At 41.6% G+C, this 19,408-nt stretch overlaps 1 protein-coding gene across 6 annotated transcripts in view; it reads left to right on the forward strand.

Moving 5' to 3' along the window:
* The window catches only part of LOC123744880 (proton-coupled zinc antiporter SLC30A5), a 170,506-nt gene that overhangs the window by 5,186 nt on the left and 145,912 nt on the right, over positions 1-19,408 (forward strand). For 3 of the 6 annotated variants that reach the window (XM_045725121.2, XM_045725126.2, XM_045725115.2), the window contains exon 3: positions 7,195-7,308. In XM_045725121.2, coding sequence (XP_045581077.1) covers positions 7,195-7,308 — 114 coding nt within the window. Of the gene's footprint in view, positions 1-7,194; positions 7,309-16,080 lie in introns of all 6 variants that reach the window. The other 3 variants (XM_069321941.1, XM_069321940.1, XM_045725105.2) reach the window with 2 other exon arrangements.

Consider the following 19,408-nt stretch of genomic DNA (forward strand, 5'->3'; position numbering starts at 1 on the left):
GGCAGGTTTGTTTCCTTAGTTTGAACCTATGGTCTTTTGTTCTTGAAGTTGCATTTTCAAAAATTCTTCTCATGTTTTTAAAGTAAAAACTAAGGCTTGACCTGAGGACAATCAGGACCCCAGTGGCCATGCCCACATCTCGTCTACCCACACTCCTAATATAATTACATACTTGTAGTTACAGAATGAGCTAGGCTCGTGGTGTCCTGTCTTCCCAGCACTATCATTTAACGCTTTTGAAACTACTGGTACTGAGGGTTTTGGCCTCTGCCATCTTCTCATTTAACTTGTTCCAACCATTTACCACTCTATTTAAAAAAGAAAACTTTCTAACATTATTTTGGCACCTTTGTTTCCTTAGCTTGAATCTATGACTTCTTGTCCTTGAGGTTAACTTGTGTTAATTTCAGGTTTTAGCATTCCCATGGCCTGGTCATCACCCAGGCCTCCTACAACCGAGGTTGCCGGTTTCAGGAATTCCTATTTGTCAATTTGTTTTTTTTCCGTTATTATTTTGTATTACAGAACCTTTTCTTTTTCTTCTTTTAGCTTTTTCATACTTAATGCCTCTAGACTCTTTTCATAACTTGTTTTTCAGCTCCTGAAGCCATTTTGTACCTTTTCCAGTTTATTTACGTGCTTCTAGAGATATGGGCACCACAACACCACAGTACAATTTTAGTCTCTGAAGTCATGAACAGCTTTTAGTATTTCACCATACATTTAATTATGACATGGGTATGACTATGTCATGACAATCATCCAAGGCTCATATCTTCCCTAGTAGCTTAGCATCATTAGCAAACATGTTTATATGATTTTGTATTCCTTCTGGTAGTTCTTTTATATACTGTAGATGGTGAACATTACTGGTGCAAGAACCTGAACCTTTGTGGTACTCCACTAGTAAAACGCCACCAGACCAATACATTGCTTCTGATTCAACCCATCCTCCGAATTGACAGTACATTTTAATACTAAGTGTAATAAGTACATTTCCTGACTCATATTTAGTACATAATTGCACTTATGGGGCTGTTACATTTACCTCTCCATTTAATTCTCATTTTCTGTTAAGACACTCAGAATTTTAGGATGAAGTTTTACAGTTCAGTTTGCTATACACAAGTTTTAAATATCAAAAATTTCTTTTTCAATTTAATTAAACAATAGAGATTTTATACAAAATTTGAAAATATCCTGAGTTACTTTACAATTTATTTAAATATTTTAGTTTTTTTTTATTTGTTTTATAAAACTGTAATATCAATATAGCTACAGGTTAAGTAGTAATTGTAATTAAGAAACAATAAAATGCTTATCTTCAAAAACTAAGACGGATAGGTTAGGTCGTGGTTTTCTATTCAGCTTTTCAGGTAAACTGAAATATTCACAATATATTTGACAGTACGATTTAATACTTAGTGTAAATATGTACAATTCCTGACTATCATACAAAGTACATAATTGCACTTATGGAGCCGTTACATTTACCTCCCCATTTTTGGAGGATGGGCTGTCTGATTACCACACTCATCTGTCAGAAAATTTCTCATCGATGTCAACAGTCTAGCTCTCGCCCCTCCAGTACATTCCAGTTTTCAAAATAATCTCTTGTGTGGGACTCGACAGAGTCTTTTCTGGGGGAAGCCCCCCGTAGCTCCCTGCAACTACTGTATGCTGAGATGGTACCATCTTCTATGGCGCCTCAACTACGGAGTTCTATAGGCCTACCCAGGACCAGTGCCAGAACCTAGCCTTCTTACAGAGGTGCAAAAAGTGATGACATTTATTTTTGCCACCTCACAGGGGAAGTCAATCAGAAAGTCAGCGAGTCAAAACAAACCACTGCTAGCTTCAAATGAGACGAGACCCGTAGCCTAGAAGCCTGCTGAAAGAACTTCCTCTGCTATCAACTATGTAAACAAACCATTGAATTCTCTCAGAACTAGCGTGAGCTTGTTCCTCCCACCTTCCCCACTCGTTTGGGGGGGAATGGGGAGATAACTCGCCACCAGCTGGGGTCCCAGCTCCCAGTTCTATAGCTGATGTAGTGGGTATCAGGTCGCCTCTCTTCCGTGCTGGCTCCGGTGTTCTGCATGTTCAACTAAGCGGTGGTGTTTCCTGTACACTGCGGTGTGGTATAAGCCATGTTTTAAATGTGTGCTAGGAGCTGCATGTGTGCAGGTTACTTTCCCTATGTTCTTCCCTATTGCTGCCCTTGCATTGCTAGGGCTATTTTCCCAGTAGTGTTTGAGAGTTGTTTCCTCAGAGGTATTTTTCTGTGGGGAGCCCCTACGGCTCCCTGGAGCTTATCGGGCTAATGTATGTTATATTAGACTGGGACATTAGCTAAGGAGTTCAGACCTACCAGGGACCAGCGACAGAACCTGGCCCCTTCAGAGAGGTTTCAGGGAGCAATGGCCCTGGAAAACCACCTTGTGGTTGGAGTTTTCCTTATCTGCCATCGACAGGGGTTAGGCACCTAGCAAGGTAGGCATAACAAAACAAACCCCACATGGTAAAAAACTAAAACAAAAAAACGAACAGAGAGGTAGAAACTCCCTACAATTCCAATGAAACAAGCAAACATCACATTTTACTGCCGCGCCGATCGTCCGCGCAGGCCTCCACACCTCGAGAGGGGGAGGGGGGAGCCCCGGACCTCACCACGCCGGCTGCCTAGCATCAGTTTGTAAGCTAATGTCAACCGGGATAGACACTTCTCTGGCTGCAGTTTCCTAGGCGGTGTTTGCCTTGTGTGGTGTTCACTGCTGTGTGTTGTGTTGTGCGGTGACCAGGTGTTCCTCATCAGTACCAGGGCTGCATGCACTTGGGGGCTTCCTTCCCTAAACGCCTTGTGAGTACTGCCCCTGCGTGACAGAGTTATCTTCCCTGGGGCGTTTTGGAACCATTCCCGTAGAGGTTCTTGCTGCTTGGCATTTGCCTCGCCCTTGGGGCCAGCTGGGGCTTGGGGCCCTTGTTTGGTCCTGGGTAGGGACTGGTATTGTGCTGGTTAGGGTGTCAAGGTGTTGCGCGACCTGCCACCTAAGCGGCGACCGGTTCCTGTTGCCTCTGGAGACGGTGTACTTTTGCGGGGTTTTTCTTTTGTTTTTATTTTCATTTGCCTGGTGGGGGTCTGCCTAGTGTGGCTATAGTTCCACTGGTAGTGTTTGGTGGCCTTCTGCTAGGCCCCTGTGATTGTACACGTCGCAGGGGTTTTCAGTGTTGTCCTCTACCCCCTTGTTATTTTTGGGTTTCTTAACCGGTTAGCAACACTTTGCCCGGGCTTCCCGTAGTTGTTACCCTACGGGCCCTGGAAACCCCTGTCGGGGCTCGATGGACCATTGAATGTGTCTTCCGGGATCCAACCCGTCATGTATGGGATCGTTGGTTGTTGTGCCCTTGTCTCTGGGTGACAGTTGCCACTTTTACCTCCATCATGTTGCCTGTTGGGTCACTGACACCTTGACAACTGATTCTTGTCTTGCGAGAGATATTCTCTGCTTGTTCTCTAGTACTCTCCTGATGTTATTACTGTACTGTTCAGAGTACAGGCGGCATCCGTGTTGCAAGCTAGGTTAGGTTGCTGCAACACGCTAGGTTGGTTTCCCACTCAGATGCCCCGGGGCCACCCCGTTTTGGTTAGGTGCTGTTCGCCCCTTTCCCTCCCTGTTCCCGGCTCCGGACTGTCAGCGGGTTTCAGGGTCGGGGCGGGGTTTAGCTGGGGCCGAGACTCGGGCGGTTTCAGGAGCTGTCCCGTTCGGGTTGGGGATGGAGGTTTTCGAGCCTGTTCCTCCTGCCAAGGCTTCTGGGTCTTGCCAGCGGCCCTTTCTTGCTGCCTTTCCCATGGACTCTTCCTTTTCTTTAAGGGCGGAGGGCTTGGAGAACGGCTCTGCCCCGGGCCTCTGTTGCGGGTTCCCGGGACTGTGGGGGATGCCTGCTAGCAGTTCTGGGGCGGTTTGTCCCTGCCTGGGTTTTCTGCTTCTGGGCAGAATTTTTTGCCCATCCAGTCCGCTTGCTTCCCACTTTTGCTGGCGTGTTTTTCGTATCTTTTGCGTCAGTAACAGCCCTCTGTTCTGGTGGCCATTTTCTTCTGCCGGTTTCCCGGCATGGCCACCAGGGCGGCGTTGCGGTTTGTTTACATGTGCCTGGGTGTGCGAGCGAGCATCTTGGATGAGTTTTTTCACCTTGTTCAGGGGTTTTATTCTCCTGTTGTCGTTTCTTTGCTTTTCTGGTGTTTTCTGCCCGTTTTCTATTCCTCTGGGAACATTTGCTTGGCGTTGCGGAGTTTGTGGCGGCCGCCTCCCGGGTCAGCCCTTTCTTTTCCTTCTCTTTGGGTATGAAGCTCCAGGGAGCTGTAGGGGTTCCCCACAGAAAACCAGCATTGAATGTAATGAAAGGCCAATTTCTGGGTGAGCCCCAGAGGCTTCCTGGCAACCCTCCCTCCCACCGGTCGGCATTTTTTTCGCGTTGGTTGAAGCTTAGCTTCCGAACTGATGCTAGGCAACTGGCACGATGAGGTCTGGGGCTCCCCCCTCCCATTCTCAGGGCGGGAAGGGCTGTGCGGACAAACGGCACAGCAGGAAAGTGTGATGTTTGCTTGTTTCCTTGGGATTGTAGGGAGTTCCTACCTCTGTTCGTTTTTTTGTTTTAGTTTTTTACCATGTGGGGTTTGTTTTGTTATGCCAACCTTTCTGGGTGCCTAACCCCGGTTGATGGCAGGTAAGGAAAACCCCAACCACAAGGGGGGGTTTTAAGGGGCCATTGCTCCCTGAAACCTCTCTGAAGGGGCCAGGATCTGGCATTGGTCCCTGGTAGGTCTGAACTCCTTAGCCAATGTCCCAGTCTAATATAACATACATTAGCCCGATAAGCTCCAGGGAGCCTCCGGGGCTCACCCAGAAAATGACGTTTCATTATATTCAACGCTGGTTTTTTACTTGTGGTGGCTCTTGCCCAGGGTGAGTCAGGTGTCTTGGGATGTTGCTGTTTGGACCTAGGGCAGGTGCAACTTGAGTTGGTAGGTTGCACTGGTGGTCAGCCTTCATAGCTGCATTCCCCATACTGTGCTGCTTACTGTTTCGTCTGGTGTAGTGATTCCAGTGCCTGGGTGTCCTGGAAATAACCTGCAGATTTGGTGCTTCTGCAGATATTCCCTCCGAACCTGCTCCTGCTTCATGTGAGTTTGAAGGCTGCTCATCGTCCATGCCACATAGGGAGTTCATTCCTGCTGCCTCCATCATGCTGCCTATTGGGTCAGTGACACCCTTGACCCCTGAGTCCTGTGGGGTTTTCTCTCCATATGGCTCTTGTTTGTGACCCTTCTGATGAGGTTTGGGCTTTCCAGGTAGGGACTGCTTTGCGTATTACATTTTCTAGATTTCAGCGGTCTATGTGCGTGCCCGGTTGGATATCCTGGGGCCACCCTGGTTTTTTTTGTACTCACCTAGTTGTACTCGCCTAGTTGTGTTTGTGGGATGCAAACACAACTAGGTGTTGTGTTTGCATCCGTAACACCTAGTTACGGGATGCTTCCTGGGGGTGGAGGCCTGGTCGAGGACCGGGCCGCGGGGACACTAAAAAGCCCCGAAATCATCTCGAGATAACCTCAAGATAACCTGACCCTGTTTCCCTTCTCCCAGGTTGTCCGCAGGATTATTCGGTCTGGCCAGCCTTCGTTCTATCCCTGTGCTCACGCCTTTCATAAGTTCGGCGTTCGGCTGCTGTTTTGGTAATATGTCCTGGCCTATCTTCGGGCATGGGGCTTTTGGAGGTCGAACAAGGTCCTGGCTGCACGTTACCTTGTTAATGTTCTTCTCGGCTGTGTATAGTCTTGGGTCTCAGGTTGCGACCAGTTGTCTCGACTTTGAGTTGAGGAGCGAGTGATGACTGCCTCCCGGGTGTGTCCCTTTTTCCTTATCTTTGGTTAGGTAGCTCCTGGGAGCCGAAGGGACTCTCCTCAGAAAACCAACGTCGAATGTAATGAAACACCATTTTCTGGGTGAGACCTGGAGGGTTCCCAGCATCCCTCCCTCCCTCCAGTTGGTGGTTTTTCGCGTTTTTGATACTTGGCCTCTGAACTGGGGAGAGTTGCCGGCGTGGGGTCTGGGAACCCCCCCCCCTGCTGTCCCCATTCCGGGGCGGGGGGGGGGGGGGGGTTGCGCAGACGGATGCGTGGAGGTTGTGGTGACATCATGTTTGTTTCCCGGTTTTTGATTGGGAAGTTCTGTTTGCTTTTTCGGCTTTTGGTTTGCAATTTTTTGGTCAGCAGTAGTTTGTTTTGAAATTCCTACCTTTCTGGGTGCCTGACCTGGTAGATGGCAGACAGATTGCTTCCAATTACGCAGGGGTGTCTTTACGCCATTGCTTCTCGTGCCTCTCTTGAGGGGACCAGGTTCTGGCTCTGGTCCCCGGTAAGCTTAGAACTCCTTCGATTGTTTCAACTGTCCAATATATACACATCAACCCGGTATAGCTCTGGGGAGCCTCCGGGTTGCACCCAGAAAATGGCGTTTCGTTACATTCAACGTTGTTTGTTTTTTCTTTGCCTGGTGGGGGTCTGCCTTGTGTGGCTATAGGACCACTTACATTGTTTTAGTGGCCCTCCGCTAGGTCCCCTTGATTGTACACGTTGTAGGGGTTTCAGTGGTTTGTTCATTCCCCTTGCTAGTCCAATGTCCTGGCTGACAGCCTTACCTGTCGATGGTCAACGCCAACCCCTTCAGTTGGCTCTGCTGGAACAGGCTCCTGGAGGTGTACCTCTCTGCGTCGGCGTGGTCTTGGCATCTCCCAATATACATGGCACCCTTCCCTGACTGCAAAGCCACCTTCTGTCTTGTGTTGATACTTTTGATATCCTATTAATATCTCCTTTGTTATGTCTGTTCATCCACTGGTACACCCCTCTCCTGTCCTTTAATTCTTCGCCTAAGAATTCTTCGCCAGTATGTAGAGAATATCTTGCAATAGCCTGACTGAATACAAATAACCCTATTCACATGTACGAAAATGAAAGTGACAACGTTTTTGGTTTATCGTGGACCCCCACTTAATTTATTACTTTAGAAATCGTTTAAATCTGAATCACATTGTGTAGAGTATTCTTCTCATCCTCCTCTTTATTTTTTAGAAAATCTTGCTTATAATGATAGCAATTTATTAACTAAATATCATGATTATTTCACATTTTAGGTATGTGTGGTTGCTACTCATCAGCAAGTTCTTCCGGTGCATTGGGGTATTTGTTGCATATGATGCAGTTCAGTCCATCCATGTTGTCTACTTCCTGCTCCTAGTTACATTGTTGTGAGTAACTAATATATCTATAATTCTGGAAGGGTAATGAATAATTAAGAATGATGTTGTCAGACTTGGAGTTTGCCTTAGAAATGTGGAGGAATTTTTTCCAACTACATCTTAGAAAGGAGACTTAAAATTTGAATCTGGCCACAAGAGGTTCAGAGCCATAAAGCATAGCTGTTCTATTTTCTTTTGTGAGTTAGTGCCTGTGATAGCAATTTAATGGTATTAGGTACAGTAATTATTTCATGATTTGAATTTGCAGTAATACTGTATAGTGAAAAGTATAACAGAGGAAGCTTTTTATTTAGTACTGTCCTGTATATGCACAATCTAATTAATAATGAAGATAATACAGTACAGGGAATTCCATTCACCTGGGATTTTACAGTACAGGGTAATTATATTTTATTAAATATACAAAAGAACATATTACAGTGGTTATTTAGTAGTCACAAATTTTATTTTATAAATACATTAATTACATATAATTTTGGGGGCATAACTTTAAATGATTTAGTGAATGTAGATTTTAAATTAATTGGGGGTAACTATTAATGCTCTATGAGAATTTAAAAGTAAACTACAATATATATAATTTGCTAAAGTGATACTTATGGATGAATGGCATAGTCTTAGGCCATTCGAACCCAGTAATGCCCAGCGAACCTATTCGCTGGGTATTAGCAGACACATGCTCTAAATGACTATGCAACATCATAGTCAAGACCCAAGTAGTACCCCAAGGTTGCAATTCTTTTGATCATGTTGTAGTGTAGTCATTTAGAGTGTGGGTCTGGGAATACCCAACACATAGGTTCGAATCCTCATAATGACTCGTGTGTATCTTCTCATAGACTTCATTATAGATTCTGTAGCTCTAGAGGTATCTACAGCATAGTAACAGTACAGATATAGTATATAATAACACAACACAATAACAGTAAACACACACTTTTTTTTTGTAAGGGGGAGAAATGAGTGAATTTTGTTACATGATAAATAGGCATTTCTTTGTTCTTTATTTAAATTGGTTCGGAGAAGTACAACATTTTACTGTACAGTATTTAGGAGGTCATTCCACAATTTAAGTTCCTTTATTTGTTTGCCGTTGCTTTGGTCATGTTGTACTCTTGGAATACTGTATCAGTAGATATTTGTTTCTCGTATGCTATTAATCTTTATGCTGCTATGGGCTTAACCCCTAAGCTGTTCTGGGCTATTTGGCCTTCAACACCCACAGGCGCAAAAAAAAAAAATTAAAAAAATTATTTTGTCTTTATAAAAGTGTTCATTTGTGTTCCCTGATGATGGAAAAAATCATAAAAAAAAATCATAGGTGGCATATTTTGGCAGCAATAGGGCGGGGAAGTCTGGCAAAAAATCAGCGTTGAATGTAATGAAACGCCATTTTCTGGGTGAGATATGCTTTCCAGAAAAGCCTCCAGTTCATCTCTGAAGTTGTCTCACTTAGATGGCTTCCAATACCGAGTCTCATCAGCAATAGGGTTCCTGTTGACCCTCTGGAGACCAGAGCTGAAATCTGGCCATCTTACAGACGCAGAGAGAGTTGGGGATTATTATGATTACCCACACTGAGAAAGCATCCAGAAAAGTAAATTAAGCAATGCAAACAAATACAATGAACATCTAAACAAAGTGCCAAAAAAGCCACCTGTCGCCCCAAATTATTAAATTGAATCCAATAGGTTCACTCGAAACTAAGCTCGAACACCCTACTGTAGTGAGCAAAGCTACCACCAGATAGCATCCTGGAATCTCCCAGCTTCTGCCCAACTATGATTGAGTCTGGAGCTGATAGACCACAAACCAACATATCTGGTAGGGGCAAGAGAGGAGCTATTGGGATTCTACCAGAAAAAAGAAGCTTCTACCAGAAGCATTTCATTACATTCAATGCTGGTTTTCTGGGGAAGCCCCTGGTGGCTCCCTAAAACTATCGAGCCACTTAGAAGAAGGAAAGCATAATATTAGGGATGAAGAGAGGTGGCAACTATAAATCCGAAGATGAGAAGCAGTGTCCGGAAAACCCAGCATAGGGCAAAACAAGCCCAACTGGTATTAGGAACATTGACCAGATACTGAGCCAGAACCATAGTCTGGTTCTCTCCACAATGTGAAGGAAGCTTAGGGGATCAGAGATCAACCCAAAATAAAGAAAAACTCACCAGAAAGCATGTGCAAAACAACACAAGTAAATGCTTGAAGAAAATTAGGTGCTCAGAAGTAACGAGGGAAACACTTATTGCCATGGGGTAAACACTGTTTGCCTTGATGGCAGCTTAGGTGATCAGAGGCTTCAACCAGCCTGTTCCCTCACTCGCTCTTTTATTCAATGCACTGGGAGCACAAAATCTCTGGCAGGGTCCATCCTCCACTTCACACTTAAGCCAAGTGGTATTGGCTCTCCCAGGAACATTAGTCCTGCCAGGGGACCACTACCTTTTTATTGTTTCCATTCTCCTTCATGATTGTATTTTATGTTTCCCACATTGTGTGTGCCTTAGATTTTTGCTTTGACTATTGTACAGATTTACCTTCCCTCGTAGTGGGTTTGTTTTCCCTCCCCACCAAAGATAGCCATTTTGGGGGTTCAGATTCATAAGAACATAAGAACAAAGGCAACTGCAGAAGGCCTATTGGCCCACACGAGGCAGCTCCTATTTATAACCACCCAATCCCACTCATATACATGTCCAACCCACGCTTGAAACAATCAAGGGACCCCACCTCCACAATGTTACGCGGCAATTGGTTCCACAAATCAACAACCCTGTTACTGAACCAGTATTTACCCAAGTCTTTTCTAAATCTAAACTTATCCAATTTATACCCATTGTTTCGTGTTCTGTCTTGTGTTGATACTTTTAATACCCTATTAATATCCCCTTTGTTATGTCCATTCACCCACTTGTAAACCTCTATCATGTCACCCCTAACTCTTCGCCTTTCCAGTGAATGCAACTTAAGCTTTGTTAATCTTTCTTCATATGAAAGATTTCTAATTTGGGGAATTAACTTAGTCATTCTACGCTGGACACGTTCAAGTGAATTTATATCCATTCTATAATATGGCGACCAAAACTGAACTGCATAATCTAAATGGGGCCAAACTAGAGCAAGATATAGCTTGAGAACCACACCAGGTGTCTTGTTACTAACGCTGCGATTAATAAATCCAAGTGTCCGATTTGCCTTATTACGAACATTTATGCATTGATCCTTTTGTTTTAAATTCTTACTAATCATAACTCCCAGATCCCTTTCGCAATCCGACTTCGCAATCTCAACACCATCTAGCTCGTATCTTGTAACTCTATCATCATTACCTAACCTCAGAACTTTACATTTATCAGCATTAAACTGCATCTGCCAATCTTTTGACCATTTCAAAACCCTATCTAGATCAACTTGAAGTGATAGTGAGTCCTCCTCCGAATTAATTTCCCTATCGATTTTCGTATCATCGGCAAATTTGCAAATGTTGCTACTCAAACCTGAATCTAAATCATTTATATATATTATAAACAACAGAGGTTCCAGGACAGAGCCTTGAGGCACTCCACTTACAACATTTTCCCACACTGACTTGACTCCATTTATACTAACTCTGTTTCCTTTGGTATAGCCATGCCCTAATCCAGCTTAATATAGCACCCCCAATACCATGAGACTCTATCTTTTTAATCAGTCTTTCATGTGGCACTATCAAAAGCTTTGCTAAAGTCAAGGTACACAACATCACAATCCTTACCACTATCAACTGCCTCAACTATGCTAGAATAAAAAGATAACAAATTTGTTAAACATGAACGGCCATTTATAAAACCATGTTGCGACTCAATTATTAATTTATGTTTTTCAAGATGAAGACGAATTTTATTTGCTATTACTGTATAGATTCGAGTAACTTTCCTACAATAGACGTTAGGCTAATTGGTCGATAGTTAGATGCAAGTGATCTATCTCCTTTCTTAAAAACTGGTATCACATTAGCAACTTTCCAAAACTCTGGCACTCTGCCTGACTCTATTGATTTATTAAATATGGTAGACAGTGGCTCGGAAAGCTCCTCTTTGCATTCTTTAAGCACCCTGGCAAACACTTCATCCGGCCCTGGGGATTTGTTTGGTTTGAGTTTTACTATTTGTTTAAGAACATCCTCCCTGGTAACTGCTAAACTCGTCAACCTGTCCTCGTCCCCACCCACATAGACTTGTTCGGCTGAAGGCATATTGTTAAGTTCCTCTTTAGTAAATACAGATACAAAATATTTATTAAAAATACTACTCATCTCTTCATCACTATCTGTTATTTGACCTGTCTTAGTTTTTAATGGACCTATCCTTTCCCTAGTCTTAGTACGATATAACTGAAAAAACCCTTTAGGATTTGTCTTTGCCTGCCCTGCTATGCGAACTTCATAGTTTCTTTTTGCTTTCCTTATCTCTTTTTTAACATTTCTAACCAGTTGTACGAATTCCTGTTCTAAAGTGACCTCCCCATTTTTAATCCTTTTGTACCAAGCTCTCTTTTTACCTATAAGGTTCTTCAAATTCTTTGTTATCCACTTTGGGTCATTAGTATTTGATCTATTCAATTTGTATGGTATACTACGTTCCTGTGCTTTGTTTAGAATATTCTTAAATAAGTTATATATTGAATCCACATCGAAATCCCCATTTATGTCACCTATCGCTGGGTTTATGTCTCGCTCCAAGACCGGCCCACACCCCATACCCAAGACTTTCCAATCAATTTGACCCAAAAAATTTCTTAGGCTATTAAAATCAGCTTTTCGAAAATCTGGCACTTTAACAGAATTTCCTCCTACAGGTCTATTCCATTCTATGCTAAATCTGATTTCTTTGTGATCACTGTTCCCTAGCTCACTCCCTATTTCGATGTCATTAATTTGTGTTTCCCTGTTAGTTAACACTAAATCTAAAGATTTAACACTAAATCTAAATTTAAAGATTCCTTCTCTATGAGTGGACTCCTCTTCCCACTATACTTCCTGGTAGTGCACATGACCTGTTCTCCACTATGAAACCTGTTGATGGGAGTGTAACTAGTTTCTTGTGCAGTTGTGCTTGTTATGTGTAAGTGATTGTTCTTGTTTATCACTGTCTATGCCTTTCTCTACCAGGTATTTACATTTGGCCTTCAGGGTTTGGTCAGCCAAGATATCTCCCTGGTGCTTGATGTTCTAAATGGCTGGTTTCCTTTGTTTCTCTCTGATTCACGTCCTTGGTTAGGTTGTTATGGCATTCCTGGGAGTTTCTGTACTTGATTCAGTGGTTTCTTAATGAATGTCCTCTTCCCGCTCTGGTGGGCTTCTAGATGCCTCTGCCGTTGTGGTGGACTGTGGAAGACCTGTGTCCTATGGCACTGGCAGTTGTCCTCTGCCTTTTTGTAGTTGCCATTTGCTTTGACCACCCTCTTTAAATTACCCAATGTTTTTTGTGTTCCAGGAGGCCCTGTGGATTATGGCTCCTTTATGTACCTTTGCTTTATTTTCCAGGAATGGTGGTCCTGGCTGTTCTTGCAAGGGAGTTCTTGGTCTTGGGGTGCTGTTTGCAGGGGGGCTTCTTTCTCTGTGTTGCCAGCTCTGGCTGTAGTTCTTTTTTTATAACTTGGCTGCTACACCTTTTCAGCTTCCCATCCCCCTTCTCCATAGGGTCAAAATATATTTTGAAATTGGCATGTTTTCTTTTATTATAATATATCGAGAAAAAGAGAACCTTACTCTTTTTAGCTGTATGGTTAACACTTTGAGCTGTCTGGCTTATGCGCCCCAGCCCTTTTCAAGGTGGCCCTAGCGTTTCCCGTGAGCGCGCACCCACGTTAAAATGTGCAAACTCTTCTTTTACTCGTGTCAATTTTTGTGTTACATCGTTCATTTTGATACCAAATTGTTCGCAATAGAATTCTCTAAAGAGATATATAGGCATACAAGGTCAAGAAGCCCGACGTGCCGCCCACAGCAAACCCGAAAATCGGCTTAGCGTTACCCGCGAGTGAGCACCTATCCGCATACCCACAACATCTGCACTAATATATGCATACTCTTTTTCAGTTTTCTTTTGTCAATTTATGTGTTACATCGTTCATTTTAGCATCATATTGTTCACAATAGAATTCTCTAAAGGGATATATGCATATAAGGTAAAAAAGCCCGATGTGCCACCCGCAGCAAACTCGAAAATCGGTCGAGTGTTACCAGTGAGCGAGCACCCATCCACACTCCAATACTAAAATGTGTATGCTCTGTTCAGTTTTCTCACCGCAATTTTCATGCTGCGTCGTTCATTCTGGTATCAAATTATTCACAGTCTAAAGGCACTCGTTTTAAAACTAGCCCCATAATGAGCGGGGAAGAAATGGAATTTTAACACTTTCGCCCGGGCATGATGCAGCATTGCGTCATCAGTTTACTGTCGGTAATGCCGGGGATGACGCAGCATTGCGTCATCCACTTTAAATAATCGGCAAAAATCAAGTTTTTATCCGATTTTTTGGGGACTGGTTTTAAAATGCGCGCCGATGTCTTCCCATTTTCTTTGTTGAGCCTCGTGGCCCTCAGGCGGCTTGGCACACGCCGTGGGCCCATTGTTTTCGCTCCACTGTTGTGACCAATGTCGCCTCCCCTTGCATCTCAAACGTGTGAACATTTTGGCTATTTTCCGTGGCTATATTTCTTACTGCGGCTTTAGAAACTATCTACACTTACTCCACGATGGATAGTGATCATGAACAAGGCCCTTCCAGGAAGCAAAATTGCGAAAGAAAGGCTTGAAAAGGGCGGGAATTGGGAGTGTAGCTGGAAGGCGTCTGAGCGCTCACTCGCGGCTAACGCGTGGCCCGTCTTCAACTCGTCAGCGGTTGGAGCGTGACCAGGTTTTTTATTTTATATGCTAATGTTCCTCTAGAGAATTCTATTGCGAACCCATTGAGACCAAAATGAAAGACCTAGGACGAAAATTGAGGTGACCAGAGTGAAAATAGTGAAAACATTTTATCACGTTTGCACGCTCCTGGGTAACTCGTTCGCACTTTCTCTGTTTGCTGCGAGTAATTAGCTGGGCTTTTGGAGTTTATATGCATTTAGTGCTGTAAAGAATTCTATTGCGAACACAATACCAAATTTAATCTCGTAGGACGAGAATTAAGGTGACAAAGTTGAAGAGAGTATACACTTTTCAGAATTTATGCGCGCTCCCGTGACACCCTGGGACCCAAATCGCACAGTTGAGGGGTGGCGGGCGGGGTACGCCAAAGTGTTAACATTTTAATTTTGGACGCAAAATGTGTCACCGCCGGACATGACATTTAAATGACATCCATAAAGTTATTTATAGATGCAATATCAGTCACAAATGGCCAAAAGTGTTAAAAAAAAATTAAATCCCTTGCTTTTGGGTAATTACTGATCCCCAAGTACTTATTGCTTTGTAGAGTGAGTCAGACTGGTCATGTCATGCAGTAGGCATGGTTGGTCTTGGAGCCCAGGTGCATTTCCCTAAGGCTTGGCTGGACCATCACTTATCTTAGAGAGCTAATGACAGGCTTGACAGCCTCTCATACTAAAAATGGGGAGTTTCATTATATACATACGTATATAATATACAGTAGAACCTCGGGTGACGAGCGCCCCGATCGCCGACAATTCGTCTCGTTTGGCGAGCGCTCGTTTGAATAACGATAATACCACATGTTGGGGTCGCGCTGCTTCTCGCTCATTCTCGGATGCCTACGACGATGCAAATAATTTTTTTTTTTTTGAAAGATGCTAATGATGCTGGAATGTAAAGGGATGACTGCTGTGAAGTTGCAAAGCATTGACTTTTTTGTAGAAAAAGAAATTAAATTCTTAAAAAAAAACAAATGTCAAAAAGGTTCGTTCAGTGTTTGTCAGGTAGGCTGCTCCATATTTCTTAAAGAAAAAAATAAAGAAAAAAGTTGAAACAATTTGAAAACGGACAAATGCCATATAGGTTTGTTCAGTGTTTGTCGGGTAGGCTGCTCCATTATTGAGAAATAAATTAAAAATACAAAACAAATGGAACACATTTGAAACACAGATTTTCATAATGGAGCAGCCTACCCAACAAACACTGAATGAACCTTTATGGCATTTGTCCATTTTTCAAATTGCTTCAACTTTTTTTTTAAAAGAAACATGGAGCAGCCTACCTGCCGAACACCGAATGAACATTTTCGACACTTATTCCATTTCAAAATTTTTCATTTTTTTTTTCATTTTTTTTTTTTCATTTTTTTTTAAGAAACATGGAGCAGCCTGTCTCGCATACACCGAATGAACCTTTTGCTATTAAAAAAAATATGAAAAAAAAATTGAACAAATTTGAAGAAAAATGTCATAAAGGTTTGTTCAGTGTATGTAAAGTAGGCTCTCCATTATTTAAAACATCGAATATCATATTTATGTTTTTCGGTGGTAGAATGGAGTAATTTGATTTCCATTATTTTAAATGGGGAAATTCGTTTTGAAAGACGAGCATTTCACATAACGAGCTCGGTGCCAGAATGGATTAAATTCATTATTTGAGGTTCCACTGTAGATTAATATATATACTGTTTTCTTAAATACATACTGTAAAGATGAATGTGTGTGTTAAAACTAGACACCTTGCAAAAATTGGTTTAAAAAGAGAGTTGATATTATTTAGCATGAATGTTTATCTTCTCATGTACTTCCTTGTAAATAACATCAACTCTCTCTTTATCCCATAGGTGCTGATCAGGCTGGAAAGGACGCTTTCTCATACTTGTGATAGCCTCGCTAGGATTGCCATTTATAGAACAGCAAAACAAAGTGAAAAAATACTCAAATTGATTAATTACATTTGAAGAAGGCTTGAGGAAAGAATGAAAAGTCAGATTTAAGTTTTGTTATACAGTAACTTATCTATACTGTACTGATAAAATGTCTGTGCGCGAAGGAACTCGTCGAAAGAAGATATCAGTCCTTCACATGTTGGGAACATGGGAGGGAAAGATTGACGGTTGTAATTGTCCCTCATGTAAAGAATGTGATGCTGGAGAAAGGACATTGGCATTAACCTCCAAGAGTCCCCCAAAAGTATTAACCAAGTCTTCAAAAGGGCCCAAGCCTGTTGCTAAAAAAGTTAGCATTAAAGTTAAAACTACAAAAGTAAAAGTTGATAATAGCAAAGAAGAATGTGTGTCTTTGAAGAAGGGGTCTCCCAAAAAAAATTATTTGCCAAGAAGTGGTACACTAAAGAATACAAAACATGAACATCCTTCATCCAAAACTGCAGAAAACAATAGTGGGTGTGAAAATGTTGACAATTCTAGTGATGGAGACTTTGAGGATATGAAAAAAATTATGATTCAAAGTGATGTTAGCAGAATTAGAAATACATCAGATTGCAATAGCATTGAAATGGGAAAAAAACCAGTTTGTGATACAACAGTACATGCAAAGGAAATGATGGTTGAAAGTGCAAGAGAAGTTGAAGAGAAAGAGATTGCAGTGAAGTCTGAAATTGGAGAGAAGGTTGAGTGTAATGTGAAGGCAGATAGTGGTAGTGATGCCAAAACTTCTTTAATTAAACGGAATTTTAAGAATTTTTTGGAAGATGATCCTATGTATAAACAGCAGTGTAAAGAGGAAATAGCATTTGTTGATTCTTTTAAGATAAAACAAGAACCTGAAGAGTATTTTTCTGATCAAGAGGAAGTAGAGAAAACAGGACGAGAAAAAAAGCTTTTGGATGTTGTGAAAGTAGAGTCTCGAGTAAGTAAGAGAGCAAGAATGGTTACATCAGAGATGGAGAACATATATGCCAAACCACGTATGATTTTCACAGGCAGAGGTGTAGTGAGGAAATTTGAACCTGGAATGGATAGAGCCCCAAAATCTAGAAGAGGTAGGAAACCTACTAAACCCATTGTACCTGTAAAAGTGAAGCAAGAGCCCAAGGATGTGGAAGAGCATGATGAGGATGAAGATGTGAGTGAGTTAGATCAGCTTCAAAGAGCTTTATCAGAAGCAGCAGAGAGCATAAGTGATGTTGGAGAAGAACTCCTAGATGCCCTTCATGAATTTGGTGAAGATCCAAAAAAATCTAAACAGAAAAAGAAAACAAATACCCTATTTAAACGAGTTGACAGCGATGGAGACAAATATGTAGAGTGTGTCATGTGCTTCAAGATGCTCAAAGAATCGTCAATGAAGCAGCACTATAAAACACACACTGGAGAGAAGCCTCACACATGTGATGAATGTGAAGCAAGATTTACAAGGAAGGGTGATGTTGAAAGGCACAAGAGATTAGTCCACAAAAATCAAAAACCTTTTAAATGCCAAAAATGTACCAGGGACTTTTCAGATAGAAAAAATCTTAAGGCCCATTTGCAAAATCATGATCGAGCTATATATTATGCTTGTGATACATGTGGGTTCAAGTTTGGCAAGAGAGAGTATTATGAAAATCACATCCGTTATATTCATCCTCTTGCTGATGGAAGCGTGCCTGTCTTCCCAGATGTGGATGATGATCTGGCTACAAAGCAGCTCAAGCAATTAGAAATGGAAGAGCAGAAAGAAAAAAATGCAAAGGAAGATAGTAGTAGCAAAGATGGGGACGTGGGTTCACAGGATGATGATGATGAGGAGGAGGATGATGGAGAAGAAGATAAAGCTATGGAAATTACTGTTACTGAGAATGAAGATCAAAATGTTATTGTAAAGAGAGAACTAATGGTTAAGAAAGAAGAAGCAGTAGATTATGATGATGATGATGATCTCTTAGATGATATGAGCATCGAGAATCAGGAAGGAGAGTTAGAAGAGCAATATACATCTGAAGTATCAGTGAAAAGTAATGAAAGATCTTTGAATTCTATCAACTTGCTAAAGACTCAAGTAGGAACTGATGTTCGGGTGTCAAAAGGAACATTAAGTTTTACACAGACTGTTCCTGATACAGATTCTCAAGATGAGGATCTAGTAAACAAAGTAATTGCAGCTGCAGTGAGTCAGGCAACTAATACAATTGAAAGTCTTCAAACAAAGGCTGGTGCAAATATGTCTGGGAATAATGTTGATGCAGGTGACGATGAAGATGAGGATGATGAAGAAATTTTGGATGAAGCAGATGATATTCATGAAATTCTTGGTTCAAATTATGATTTATTACCTATTGCACAAGTGCAGAAGCCAGCACAACCACCTTCAGAAATTCACATAAATGCGTCTGTTAGTGGACAAAAACGAAAATTTATAATTCAGATTCCACCAGGAAGTAATATAAATGTACAAACACCCGAGGGCATGGAAATGATAGTAAACATGGTGAATCAGCTATGCTCTGGTAAAGAACTGGATGGTCCCATTGAAGTGATAATGCATAACCCCAACACTAGAACCATTTCTCTCGACTAATGGCTTATTCATGTATCCGTACAGTACAGTATTAATAATGTGATGGTCATAATATTTTCTTCCTTATGAAGTATGACATTTGTTTAAACATGTCATTTGGTATTTACTTTAGAATTATTTTTAACATGATCTTAGTAATTGGTTTAGTTTATATATATTACATGTACTATATTCATTAGTCTAAATTGCCTTAGTTCACAATTTGCAAATGTGTGTTTATCCTGACACTTTCAATATGACGACATTTATTGTAATTATAGAAGGTACTATATCTTAGGTCAGTGTGTGGTTATGTTTGTAACAGGATTTGTTTATGACCTGAAAATTTTGCTCCTGTAAATTCTGGATAAAGTAATCACATGCTCTCTTATAGTGGAATATCTTGTTACTTGGAGGCACTTTTGTAAAGGTGACATTCATAATGACATTTTATTGACTTAAGGCCAGGAATAAGTAATTTAATATAAATTATGGAAAGGGAATTTTGCATATAATAAGTTAGTCTTTGACAATGTATATATTGTTGCTAACAATATTGTGGGGAATCCAGTACAGTGGTACCTCGGTTTATGAATTTAATCCGTTCCCAGAGATGGGTCGTAACCCGAAATTAATTTTCCTATAAGAATTAATGTAAATTGAATTAATCCA

Source organism: Procambarus clarkii, chromosome 10 (genome assembly GCF_040958095.1).
Source record: "Procambarus clarkii isolate CNS0578487 chromosome 10, FALCON_Pclarkii_2.0, whole genome shotgun sequence".
Lineage (NCBI taxonomy): Eukaryota > Metazoa > Arthropoda > Malacostraca > Decapoda > Cambaridae > Procambarus > Procambarus clarkii.